This window comes from Panthera tigris, chromosome C2 (assembly GCF_018350195.1).
Source record: "Panthera tigris isolate Pti1 chromosome C2, P.tigris_Pti1_mat1.1, whole genome shotgun sequence".
Taxonomy (NCBI): domain Eukaryota; kingdom Metazoa; phylum Chordata; class Mammalia; order Carnivora; family Felidae; genus Panthera; species Panthera tigris.
Window position 1 is genome coordinate 150988477 of NC_056668.1, and position 13641 is coordinate 151002117.

Here is a 13641-nt window from a genome sequence, read left to right on the forward strand (position 1 = left end):
CCTGAGAGTCCGGGGCATGTAGCGTGACACCCTATGCTGGCTCACGCTGAGTGGCGCCAGGAAAGGCAAATGCCCGCATCCAGGGCCTCTGGCCTACCCAGCACCAGGCCACCCCGAAACCTCTCTGGGCCTCGGGCTCCTCATCAGGGAACTGGACCGGCCACCCCAGCATGTCTGCCCTGGGAGACTGAGGCAGAAGGCATGGGCTCTGGCCCAGCCTACATCTCCCCATGTCTCAGTTTTCTCCGTCTCTAGCCCCCGGTTCCAGGAGGCGGCACTGCAGCTGAACTTGGCCTCAACAGCCTGACCCCTGATGGTATGTAGGGTAGGGTGCTAGCCTCCAATGGCCTCGAGGTTATCCTTTTTCTAAATTAACCCTGAGGTGAGCAGAGGGAGGGGCTCAAAGGAGCTGAAGGCAAACATCCTTCCAAGAGGGAAATGGCTTACATTGCTGGGGTCTTTTGTACAGTATCCCCAGACTGGAGGAGCCAAGACTCACGGCTCAGCCCGTGCCCAGAAAATAATGAAGGCAGAGAACAGAGAATATTTAATTAGAGCTAGTCCATATTAAGCATTTACGCGACAAGTATCCTGCCAAGCCATTTATGGTAACCAGTTAAATCTACTACTACCCTAAGGAGGCAAAAGCTCAGAGGAATAAAACAATAAAACAATAAAACAATAAATAAATAAATAATAAATAAATAAATAATAATAATACATAATAAATAAGTAATAAATAACAAAGAAAGAAAAAAAGCTGCCAGAAGTCACCCAGCTACTGATTGGCAGATCCAGGATTCAAACCCACACCGTGTCAGGGCGAGGGCCAGTCGGCTCCCCTGCACAAATGGTCCACATGGGGGCGCCCTGATGGACCGGTCAGGCCCCCTTACTCTGGGCCCAAACCCAGAGCCACCTCCCCGGCCAGCACGAAACCTCCCCAGATACTTTCCCATGGAAGGGAGGCAGGGCACTAAGTGGCCTCTGACCAGACAGGGGAGGAGAGGACTGTCCGGCTGCCTGTGAGGCATCCTCTCTCTCTATCCCGTGCTCCCTCGACCTCGGGTTCCTGTCACATATGGAGGGGCTCCCCTCTCTGTGCCCCTGCAGAGTCACCTGCCACCCAGGCCCCTCACCGGGTGCTTCAGCCAGTGATCCTTAATGGCGGGCCGCATCTTCTTGTGCACGACCACCTCTTGCAGCTCCTCCAGTGATGGGTGCTGGCCAATCTCTTCCTCAAAGGGCAGCATGTACTCGTCCACGGGTCCTGGGGGGGCGAGAGAGAGCCCAGCAGGGTCACCCCAAGGACTCGCTGCTCCCCGTCCCACGCCCTGCATGCCCGGGGCTCCCGTCCCACTCACCGTCCGCGGCCTTGCAGCGCGACACAAGCTCCCACAGCACCAGCCCCATGGCATACATGTCGATGCGCAGGAAGGCATCTCTCTGGAAGTTGATGGCTCCCTCAAGCACCTCAGGGGCCATGTAACGCCGCGTGCCCACCTAGAGGAGGACAGGAGAGGGTGCCAATGGTCACACACAAACATACTCACAGCTGGACACGAGAGCTACCCCCTGAGTGCACCAGACGGGGTCAGGATGGCAGCATTCAGACCATACCACGAGGGAGGACAATCCGTGATTCGCCACATTCACGGGGAGGTCACAAGAAGTCATGGCGTCTATTATACCCCAGGAATAACTTAAAAATATCACACTCGAGACAACAATAATCTAATTTGGAACTGCTGCCTCTTTACTCCACCAGCACAAGGGGCTGCCTAGACGGTGTCTGCTTTACTGAGATTAAGATCAAAAACCAAGAGGGTAAAGATTACTTAAAGATATTTACCGCAGTTGTTTTAGGATGATTTCCTCAGGCTTAACTGTTAGCTACTTTTTCTAGGTTTCTGGATTCTTAGTATAGTTCCTTCTACTTTATACTGCTTAGTAATTCCGCTGAAAGAGACAGAGACCGAGGCTACAAGGCTGAGAGCTGACCCCAATGGAGCAGCTGTGTTTGACAAACCGGGCTCCGAGGCGAGGCCGCCCTCCAGGCCTTGCTTTCCCCACTGGTAAAACGAGCGTTGTTCCTGGAGTTCTCGGACAGCTCTGAGCTCAGTGCCCTTGCCCCTGTGTCTTGCCAGCTGGGCACGAGAAGGGCAGGGTCCGCTCCTGTGCCAGCCCCCATCCTGCACCCCCTGAGGCTTATTACCTGCCCATGAGTGTCCCCCGGCGGTTTCCCTGGCTCAAACCGAACAGCCAGACCAAAGTCAGCCAGCACGGCTGTGAGGTCGCTCTTGAGCAATACATTCTTGCTTTTAAAGTCCCTGTGGAGACAAGTAGACCGAGATGAAGGTGAACACCGTGGTCCAAGCTACCTTGACCCTGGATCCCCACCGTGACCCCCGAGATACTGGAGGCTATGCTCTAGAGCCCCCACACCAGGGCACCCCATCCTGTTTGGGGGTCAGGGTCTGCACCAGGGTGGAGTTTTATGAAGCCGCACAGGCGGGCAGCTCTAGGACATCCTCCCACCCTTCACCCCCCTCAGCGTGAGCATCTCTAACCGCACTTCTGCCACACCTGTCAAAGCAACACCTACCACAACGGCTGGGCAGACCCCATTCCAGTCCCCACGGAATCAAAAGCTGGCCCTTACGTTCTCAGAGTGGCCAAGGTCAGGCATACCGGCCCGGGATTAAGTCTTCTGGGAAAAATGTACGTTATGCAGGATGTGAGTGACGAGGTTAATGAACTTTCCCGGGTTTCTGTGCAGGCCCCTGAAGGGCTCAGGCCCGCCACCAGGCCGTGAAGAGCAGGGTGCTGGCATGTGAGTTCAGCACCACTTCTCACTAGCAGAGACACTTCTGGTCCTCAGTCTCCCCTGTACCTGTCTCAGTCTTGCTGTGACGATTAAACTCAGGGAGTGGGAGATACACATACTTAGGGCCACCCCGGCACACTTACGGGGTACTATCGTTAGGTTGAACCATACGGGAGAGTCAATATTCAACCATTTTTGACCTACAAAAATTGCAGTTTCATACTGTCAAGCTTAAATGTCATTGATGTTATTACCACAAGGGACCCTTGAGCTTGGATTCCCGGACTCCAAGGCTCGTTCCCGTCCCTCGTAGGTCTGATGACAAAATACCCAATTTCCCTGCACTACTGTTGTTTCCTCTGTACAATGGGGCTGGGAAAACAACACCTATCTCACAGACGACAAGTGGCTCACGGACACTCTCCTCAGGTAACGAGACCGACGTGGCCTGGTATTTGGAACAGTGCCTGTGTTTAGCGAGGACTACGATGACGAGTCAACACGGTGGTGTCAAGGTGTAGCCCCAGGACCTCAAAGAGTCCCTGCCACTGTTTCCGGGGAACTGCAAGATCAAAATGTTTCGCATTCATAACCCATCGTTTGTCTTCTTGTGAGGTCATTCTCTCAGGAGAAGAGTTTTCCAGAGGCTGCATACCTGTGATGTCATCACCGACACAATGGAATGTGTGTGCTCCGCTACAGCAAATACCAATACCCATAACCCACATATACACACGTTCTTCTTTGGAACGTAAAGAGGGGCACCTGGGTGGCTCAGTCGGTTGGGCACCCGACTGTTGCTTTCAGCTCAGGTCATAAGCTCACAGTTCGTGGGTTCAAGCCCCACGTCAGGCTCTGTGCTTTCAGCACAGAGCCTGCTTGGGGATTTCTCTCTCCCTCTCTCTCTGCCCCTCCCCAGCTTACTGTCTGTCTCTCTCTCTTTCTCTCCCTCAAAAAAAATAAACACACACACACACACACACACACACACACACACACACACACACAGAGTTGTTTTTTTTTTTTTTTTTAAGAATATAAAGAGATCCGGGGTGCCTGGGTGGCTCAGTCGGTTAAGCAGCCGACTTCGGCTCAGGTCACGATCTCGCGGTCCGTGAGTTCGAGCCCCGCGTCAGGCTCTGTGCTGACAGCTCAGAGCCTGGAGCCTGTTTCAGATTCTGTGTCTCCCTCTCTCTGACCCTCCCCTGTTCATGCTCTGTGTCTCTCTGTCTCAAAAATAAATAAAACGTTAAAAAAAATTAAAAAAAAAAAAAAAGAATATAAAGAGATCCTAGGGCTGCCTGGGTGGCTCAGGCGGTTAAGTATCTGACTCTTGATTTCAGCTCAGGTCATGATCTCACAGGTCATGAGATCGAGCCCCATGTCAGGCTCTGCACTAATAGTGAGAAGCCTGCTTGGGATTCCTTCCCTCTGTTTCTCTCTCTCTCTCTCTCTCTCTCTCTCTCTCTGCTACTCTCCCGCTTGCACTCTCTCAAGAGAAATAAATCAACATTTAAAAAAGAAAAAAAAGAAAAAAAAGGACGTAAAGATATCCTAACCAAAAAGTCTGAGAACTGCTGAACCAACCCTCCAACCAAAGTAACGGAGTCAGCATTCCCTCATGTGGCCACCAGAGGGCAAGAGAAAACCACCCTCAAGGCCACGCCAGGCCCAGGACACGGGTGGAAGGCAGGGGAAGGGGCAAGTGGGCCCATCACAGAGCAGCTAAGCACCTTTATGAAACTGAGACTCCCCACCCCGACCCCAGGCCCTGCTTTCACCCTCCAGCCCTCTCTGCAGCTCCAGACCAAGCACAGGAAAGGCAACTGCTGACCCAGGTACCTGTGGGCAATAGACGGCTTGTGGCCCTCGCCACGGCACCAGGGCACATCCTCATGAAGGTATGAGAGGCCTCTTGACATGGTCTCTGCCACGTGACACAGTTCGTTCCACGTGATGATGTTCCCCTTGAGGTAATCCGTGAGGGAGCCCTAGAGGAGACCGCACAGAACTGGGGCACGGGTTCTGGGTACAGAACAGGACCCGACCCCGCCCGGCCCAGTCCAGCCCTGGGAGGAGGGTCTCGGTGGACCAGCGGCAGCAGGCTGCTCTCCTTGGGAGGCTGGGACTGACACGGAAGGTGTGTGAGGCCAAGAGGGGTTGGGGGGGGTGGGGGCGGGAGGGGTGTCGGCGGCTGTTAATCACGAAGGCGCTATGCTTCTTCATAAGAATTCATCCCAGAGTTAGGGGTTCTTATGTCTGCACTTACGAAGGGTCACCTTACGGCGGAAGGCCGCCTCGTCTCGGGAGCCCCCGTCCGCAGGCAAGACTCACCTTGTCATGGAAAGCTGTGATGAGCCACAGCTCCACCTCAAGGCTGGAGCCTCGCTTCTCAGCGGCGATGAACTGCAGCAGGTTCTCATGCTTCATGCCGGGTGTGCTGAAGATCTCCCGTTCGCTCTGCCATGACTGCTTGTCCTAAGGCAGGGATGCGGCTGAACTCCACTGCGGCCACACCACCCTGCGGCAGAACTGCCACCCCCACGCCATCCGCGTACCCACCCACCCTCCCGCCCTCCCAGCCTCGGCTCCGTAAAGGAGGCGGGCAGAAGACCAGGACCGAGCTGGGCCCCAGAGCACCGGCCAACAGTGATCCCTGAGATCGCTCGGCGCTAGCACCTCATTTACAAACACGGCCACCGAAGCCCAGGGAGGGGAGCGAGTGGCCCAGCGTCACCCACCACACGAGATGCAGAGCCAGGCCTCACTTTGCTAAGTGTCCTGGGCAACTGCTGGGGTGGCCTGGTGTCCAACGCCTCTAAGCAGAACCTGATGTCAAGAACAAACCCCTGCAAACCAGGACGGATCGAGGTTTTGCAAAGCTCTACCCTGACCCCGTGAGAAAATTTCAATGGGGCCCACCTGTCTCTCGTCCCACCTGCACGGGCCCGGACTGCCCTGGGGCGGGGTAGCTCAAGCCACAGCAGTGGATGATTTGGGAGTCCCTCAAACACTCACCTGGAGCGGGAAGATCTTGACAGCCACAAAGTCATTCATGAGCTGTGCCTTCCAGACACAACCAAAGCGCCCCCGGGCCTTGATCTCCAGCAGCTGCAGTGGCTTCAGGCCCACCAGAGGGGATGGAGGTGGAGGCCCAGGGTCCTGGGGGAGATCGAGGATTTAACAGGGTCTGGCCTGCCACCCCACCTCTACCCCTGCCCTGCCCTGCGCCAGCCCCGTCTCACCTCGTGGATGTCCACGTGGCCGTAGGGGGGCTTGCGATGCCGGTACATCCAGAAGGCCAGCAAGACGATGAGGGAGAGGCCCCCAATGGGCAGCAGCGAGTAGGCCAGCACCGTGAGCAGGGTGGGGGCTGTCGGGGGTGGCTCGTACGTGACTGGGGGACACACGGAGCCCTGTGTCACACAGCCCGCCCACCCACACGCCTCGGGGGCCAGACCAGAGAGCCCCGCGGTCACTCCCCCACCGAACTCGGGAGCTGAGACGAGAGCTCCAGGGCCAAGGAGAGGCCCCAGCCTGCCCTCCCGCGGCCCTCACCTTCTGGGCCCCCAGCCTCTGGCAAGTGGGTGAAGCGCTCGTTGCAGAAGTTGCCTTCACAGCAGCAGAAGTACACCTGGGGGTTCTCCTCGGTGGCCACACACTCCTGCCTGGAGGCACACAGTTTCCCAGATACCCCTCAGAGGAGGGACACGCAGCTCACCGGGGCCCACGCAGCCGACCCCTCCCCACAGACAGAAAAGCTCACGGAGAACCATCAGGGGACAGCGTGAACCCACCTGCCCTAAAGTGGGACCCAAAGTCGAGCAGGAATAGCCAAGGGGCCACAGCGAAGAGCCCTCCTTCAGACTGAGGCAGGCAAAACAGCCGCGGGAAAGCGAGGACCCAGGCGGCATCCCTACTTGCCCACGCTCTCTGGAGGGGCCCTTGTCTCCCCCTACCCTTAAATGCCAGGCTTGCTTTCACAGACGTCCCGAGGCCCAGTGAGCACTGCAGCAACAGGAGGGCCCCGGCGGGACTGGGGGGCGGGGGGCGGGGGGTAGGGGAGGCCAGGCTCCAGCGCACCTGTCATAGCAGTTGAAGTCGTCCAGCCAGCAGCCCTTCTTGACGAGCTCGATGGTGCCTGAGCTGTTGCGCCAGGAGGCGTAGCAGTGCAGCCGCTTGTCCTGCTCGCCCTCGCAGCGCTCCAGGCCGCTCTGGTTGGTGCGCTCCAGCTCCCAGTTGGCGTTGTAGTAAATGCACTCCCGGGTCTCGGCCTCCCCACGCCCGGAACCTGTGCCCCGAAGGCGAGAGGTGAGAGAACGGCCGCGCGGTCCACACGCCCCTGCACCGGTCCTGGGTCCCGGGCCACCCGGAGGGAGGCTGGGTGGTGAGCGGGTGTCAGCCGGATGGCCCCACACACACACACACACACAGACGCACACACCATCCAGACTGAACGGAAAGTAAGCACCCTCCAGTCCGGTGTCCCTCCTGCACCCAGCAACAACAGCTGGTGCTCAACAGGGCAGGAGAAGCTCCTAAGAATGAGGCCGGCGTGCTCAGGGTAAGGCTCCCAGAGTCACCACAAGCAGAGGAAGGGCTGGCTCCCAGCTGGGCTTGGCCCCCGAAGACCCCTGTGAGCACCCCCAGCATTCCATGCCCTCTTCCACCCCTGGCATGAGTGCCAGCCGGGTGGCCAGGCACGTCCACCCCCAACTGCCCCTTCAAATACTTCTTTCCTTCAAACATGGCCTCAAACATTCACCCAATCTACCTTTCTCACCATCCCTCCCCCAAGCAAGCCATTCCAGTCCTCAAATCTGCCCCACTGCCCCCAGGCCCTGTAATGGGAAGGAGGAAGGAGGAAGGAGGAAGGAGGAAGGAGGAAGGAGGAAGGAGGAAGGAGGAAGGAGGAAGGAGGAAGGAGGAAGGAGGAAGGAGGAAGGAGGAAGGAGGAAGGAGGAAGGAGGAAGGAGGAAGGAGGAAGGAGGAAGGAAAGGGATTATGGCCCCTAGACCTGGCACCTGAGCTGAAGAGCTCTCCAGAACTCCGTTTGGGAGTGCCTTTACGGGGCACCCATGATCAACCTCACTGTCAAAAACCACACAGACGTCCGAGAGGAAACCAGCACCAAGCATCCACTAACCTCTCCACTCTTCTTGGGCTTACTGTGGGCCAGGGACCCGATGATGCCACCCCTAACTGGTATTCCCACCCCAGGAAGGAGGAAGGAAGGGTCAGAGTCACCCCCATGGAAGGACAGTCAGCCAGCCCACCAGCAGCCAGGAGCCCTTTTCACCATCAGCCTGAAAGGCTGGCTGGAAGGGCCAAGGAGAGAAGACCCCACCCCAACCCCAACCCCGGCTGAAGAGCTAAGTGCCCAGAGTCCAAAAGCCCGAAGCCTCCCTCACACCCCTATACTGGCCATGGTGAGCAAATAGTGCACCCAGGGAGGACAATGACTGGCTGTCAGGCAGTAAGGGACCCCCCCCCCCCCACCGCAGGAGTGGTCATTCTCTAGTCACCCCGCCCCTTCTGCATCTCTCTGCAATGACAAGAGTCTCCTTCTAGAGGCCAGGGGCAAGCAGCAAATCTCGAAGCTCCAGGTAGGAGGACCCAAGGGCTCGGAATGTCATCCTATCAGAAAGCCAATGTCTAGCCATGGCTCTGGGCACCCAAGGACACTTAGCCTTTTTATTTTTATTTTTAATTTATGTTTTTTGTTTTGTTTTATATGTATATTTATTTCGAGAGAGAGAGAGAGCAGGGGAGGGGCAGAAAGAGAGGGAGAGTCCCACGCAGGCTCCGTGCTCAGTGTGAGCTGCGTGCACAGCTCATGAACGCGAGCTCATGACCTGAGCTGAAACCAAGAGTCGGACGCTGAACCGACTGAGCCACCCGCGTACCCCTGAGCATCCAAGGACACTTGTAAGAAGGAAAAGAGTGGTCTCCCAACTACCCAGGCAGCTGAGACCCAGCATGGTCCACAGGAAAGGCCTCGGGGTCTACAAAGGGGCTTCTGTGGGGGTGCACGCTGGTTTCCCCCAGCCAAGCCCTTCATCGAGCATATAAGGTTTAAGGGGAGAAGCCGAAAAGGATAAAGGATGGAGTGAGCTGCGGATAGGGGTGCCAGCCACCCCTCAATCTTGCTTCCCCCACTGCTGGCACACCGCTCTGCCAGCCTCCTAAATACGCTCAGCTTCTGGGCTTAGCACGAGGGCTACCTCTGGCTGCAAGATCCTCCTCACCTTCTTTAAATTCTGGCTCTTCTCAGGGCTCCTGCGTGGCTCAGTCGCTTGACCATCCGACTCTTGATTTGGGCTCAGGTCATGATCCCAGGGTCGTGGGATCAAGCCCTGCATCTGGCTTCGTGATGAGCATGCAGTCTGCTGAAGATTCTCTCTCTCACCCTCTGCCCCACCCCACCCCCCACTCATGTGCACGCATGCACACTCTCATGTAAAATAAAATAAGACACTATAAATGTACTTGACAATTGCTTTTTAAATGTCAGCTTTCCCCCATGAGACTGCAAGCCTGATGAAAGCAGAAGGCTTGACTACCTTCAGTGCAAAAACTAGTTCCAGACACATGATGGATGGATGGAAGGACCAACGAACAGACAGAAGGACACAGCTGTCACCTGGCTAGGGCAGGATTTCGAAGGGCAGGGACAACAGGAGGCATGGCCTCAGCCCGCAGCCCAAGCTCTAGAGTCCTCAGGGGAGTTACCATCTCCATGCAGACAATCGCACCAAGCCCCTCTGCAAGCCTAGGAGCCAAAACACTGACAGTGGCCTAAGGCTGGCCCAGCTCCTCTCTTCAAGGCCACTCACCAAGTAGGGACTCCTCTGGCCTTTACCATGGGCAGGACCCAAGTGGACAGGGCTGGGAACTCCAAATCTTAAGGCTCAGGGGTTCAGGTATAACTGGACCCCCATCTGACCAGCTCCTCCTACAGACAACTGAGAGTAAGGCAGCCTCGAGCTGGCCGACTCTGTCCAAATCCTAGCTCGGATACTTCCGGGCTGTGTGACCCTGGGTAAGTTACCAATCTACCCCTATGTCTCTGTTTCCTCATGTGTGAAAAGGGGATGATAAGCCCACCTAATTCCTAGGGCTATTCCAGAGTCAAACGAGTTAATACATTCTAAAGGTAGTTAGGATCATGCCTGGCACGTTAGCTGTTGTATTAGCAGCGACAGCCCTTCCTGCTGCCTGTGACAATCCTTCACAGCACAAGTCACACGGAGGGCTCCCGGCCCATCAGGTCGAGACTGTACACGCCTACACCTCTAGGAGCTCTGCATTCAGAGCCCAAGGAAGACCTGGGGAGGCTGGGAGACTCCGTGCCCCTCCCACACCACACCCAAGCTCGCTGCCAGCTGGAAACCCAGGGCCTCCCCCTTCCTCCCTGCTGCTCTGCTTCTGCACACACTCAGCTATTTATAGCCTCTGGCAACGCTCCAAACACAAGGCAGCCTCTGCCTTTTAATAGACACAGAGTTCCTGCCCGAGCTTGCTCACAGGGCCAGGGCACCCGTGCACAGGAGGCTCCCCTGACCCCCACCCACTCACCCATCCCAGCAGGAGAGGAAGCCGTGCTCCCAAGATGGGGCGTCTGCAGTACCCCCATACCCAGGGGCCCTGAGGGCAGCCTACCTCCGAGATACCAAGGCAAGTGGTTCGCCCATCCCTGAGCCCCAGCCAAACCGACTTCTGGCCCCCAAAGGCACCACGTATGCAAGTAGCAGTGTCCCCCGACAAGCATTCCCTAGGTTCCCTCCCAGGGGCCTACACCTTGTTGGAAAGACCGCGGTCCTCCCCAAGTTCTCAGTCCAGGTGGGCAGAGAAACCCCACCCCTGGACACACGCCACGACTGAGAAAAACAAAAAAAACAAAAAAACACAGATTCCATTCCTACATTCCGGGAGCTTAACCTAAACAGACCAGTTTTGACACTCGAGGACAAGCACCGAAGGTGTTTCCCAGTCCAGCTGGCCTTGCACACAGCCCAGTATGTGCTGAGGGGAAGCAGGGGAAATCCCACCAGGATCCTGCCCATGAGGACTCAAAGCACTACAGAGAAGGAAGAATGACAGAAGGACAGAAAAACGAGGGCGATTTAGGCAGAGCCTCAGTGGGAGGCTGTGAAGCTAGAGTGGCCATGCCTCGCCTGGGGTTCCCTGAGCTCTGGGCTTGGGGTGCATCCGGCCCAGCCAACGTCTCCCAGGGAACTTCAAACCCCAGCAACCAACAACCTGCTGAGCTCCACCCTTGGCTCCTGCAGCCCTTCCGCAGCACCCCACCCTCCCCAGGGAGTAGGTGCCCAGCCCCGATCACGTGGGCATTACAGACCAGAGAGAAAGGGGTGTCACCCACCACGCCCACTTCGGACCCCAGCTGGCCGTCAACATGCCAAGGTGCACCCTCCTCCCAGAAGCCCGCGTGCCTGACAGGTGGCCAAGTGAGGCATGCCCGGTGCCCTCCCTCACGGTCCAGACCCCAGGTCCGTCCAGAGAGAAGAGGCAGCCTTCCCCTAGCCAGCGGCCAGGCTCCCTTCCCGGGAGGCTCCTGTCTTAGGCTCCCCCTAGCCCTGCCCTCCTCAGAAGGCAACCCTGCAGTTAGCTGAGCACTTGCTGCCCCAGCAGGTTCTTCCAGAGGAGCCACTTGCTGCCCCAACAGGTTCTTCCGGGGAGCCAAGAAGGGCCCAGACACCTGAAGGTTAGGTGACCTTATCTGGTATCCAAGTTCATTACTCCACCTCCCCCACAACCAGAGTAAGAATGGCCAGGGTGTGGGGACTAAGAACCTAGAAGGGAGGACAGGGAGGTGCAAGGAGGGAGGCTGGAGCGTGAGAGAGAGACACACGGACACACACACACACGCTGGAGTGTGCACCCACCGTGGAGTGGCACACATGCAGAGTGGGACAGAAAAGAATCCAAAATGTGTGTACCTTTTATCTTTGAACTTTTACACGAGAAGAACTCTTGAGTAGGTTTCCAGCAGCCAAACAATCTCTGATTCATTTGCTTTTTTGCCCTGACCCATTTATTTGTGAGCCATCCACCTCGATACACATTTATTTAACAAACACGCAGCAGGCACTACACCAAGCATTTTACAGATAGTAATTTAATGCTGAACTGAGGCACCAAGAGGTGAAGTACCTTACCCAAGTTATTATCGAGGGCCAAAACCAGGTTTCGAACCCAGGCAGCCTGGCTCAACGGTACATGCCCTGTGGCCTCCCCTGTAGCTCCGCAACGCGTGTGTTCCCGGCGCATACAGTCCACCGTATGACGTCACCACAACTTCCGTACCCATCCTCTTGATGAACTTCTAGGTCATTTATAAGAGGCGCTGATTTGATTACCGCCACCATGAAGCCTCTTGACTCCTCTTCTGTGTTTTCTTGTGCTCATGTGAGGGAGGCATTTAGGGTGTACGTCAGAGACGCTGGGTCACAGGGTATGATCATCTCCAACTCATTAGATACTGTCAAACTGTTCTCCAAAGTACCAATCTGGATGTGCCAATTTATGTTCCCAGGAGACTACGGCCCCACTGAGCTACACCCTCACCCCCTGATATTTGCTCGCACGGCCAGTATGAAATGGTGTATTACAGTTTTGATCCCCATTTCCTGATTATTTATGAAACCAATCATCTTTTTGTTTCTACTTCTGAGAAATGCCTGTTCACATCCTTTCCCATTTTTCTGTTGGGGTGCTTTTCCTAGGAGTTGTGTAAGTTCTTTATACACTCTTGGTAATAAAACTTTTCGAACTATATAGTAACCCTCTTCATTCGTTCGTTTGCTCTTTACCAAAAATGCTATTTGATCTGATGCTAACTAACATAGCTATACGACATTTCCTGTGGTTACTATTTTCTGAATTTATCTTTTTCTTTTATTTTAAATCTTCCTGTATCTTTTTTTTTTTCCAGTTAAATTTAACATTGTCTTTGACCTAGATTTGAGTACCATTACAGTCATGATTACTGCTATGTCTACATGTTTTTTCTCTACTGCTACCCCCTTTGGATTATCTTTTTTAATTCCTTATCTCAGCCACTTCTGGTCTGAGAGTAATGCTCTATTATATTACAAGCCAGGCTTTAAACTTTACTGTATACTGTTTATGCTAAAAACCTGAAGTTAATCAACATCTCTACCATCCCTCGTAAGAACTTAACTGTTCTAACCCCAACTACCTCCTTCCAATTACACTTAGTTTAACATAACATTTGTATTATTTAATCTACCGTTGTTCTTCTTATCTGCTTCCCAAAGCAGATATTATCTGTGTTTTATACACTCAGTATTTTCTTATCTGTCCATACATCTGTCAGCTTGTCTGCTCAGCCAACCCTCCTCCTTCTCTGCTCTTCCTTCTGGGACCACTGTCCTTCCAAAAGAACATCCTTCTTCAGTAAAGATCTTTTGGTAGAGAAGCCTTTGTATGCTTTTCCGAAAATGTTATTTTGCCCCTTTTCCTAACTGACAGTTTCGAAGAACATAAACTTTTAGGTTGAGTTGAACATATTATTCAACTGTCTTCTGATTTATACCCTTGTTGCTGAAAAATCTGCTATTAATTTAACTTTGTAGATACTCTGTCTTTTCCCTCTGGCTACTTTCTTAGATCTTCTCTTTGCGGTTTCGTTATGAGATATGTGTCTATGTTTATTACACTGCTTGGAAAAACATGCTTTTAATCTGATGATTCTCCTCTATTTTCAATTCTGAAAAATCCTTGACTTTTATTAATTTGAGTACTGAATCTCCCTACTCTATGATTCTGAA

The 13641-nt window shown here is 54.5% G+C and overlaps 1 protein-coding gene across 4 annotated transcripts in view; it reads right to left on the reverse strand.

The window, feature by feature from the left end:
* Positions 1-13641, reverse strand: part of ACVR2B (activin A receptor type 2B) — a 44102-nt gene that overhangs the window by 721 nt on the left and 29740 nt on the right. For 2 of the 4 annotated variants that reach the window (XM_042957039.1, XM_042957040.1), the window contains exons 2-10: positions 6911-7118; positions 6386-6495; positions 6073-6224; positions 5846-5989; positions 5162-5305; positions 4670-4818; positions 2216-2330; positions 1365-1503; positions 1140-1270 (exon numbers count right to left, since the gene is read on the reverse strand). In XM_042957039.1, the coding sequence (XP_042812973.1) occupies positions 1140-1270; positions 1365-1503; positions 2216-2330; positions 4670-4818; positions 5162-5305; positions 5846-5989; positions 6073-6224; positions 6386-6495; positions 6911-7118 (1292 nt within the window). Of the gene's footprint in view, positions 1-1139; positions 1271-1364; positions 1504-2215; positions 2331-4669; positions 4819-5161; positions 5306-5845; positions 5990-6072; positions 6225-6385; positions 6496-6910; positions 7119-12006; positions 13114-13641 lie in introns of those variants that run through there. The other 2 variants (XM_042957038.1, XM_042957037.1) reach the window with 2 other exon arrangements.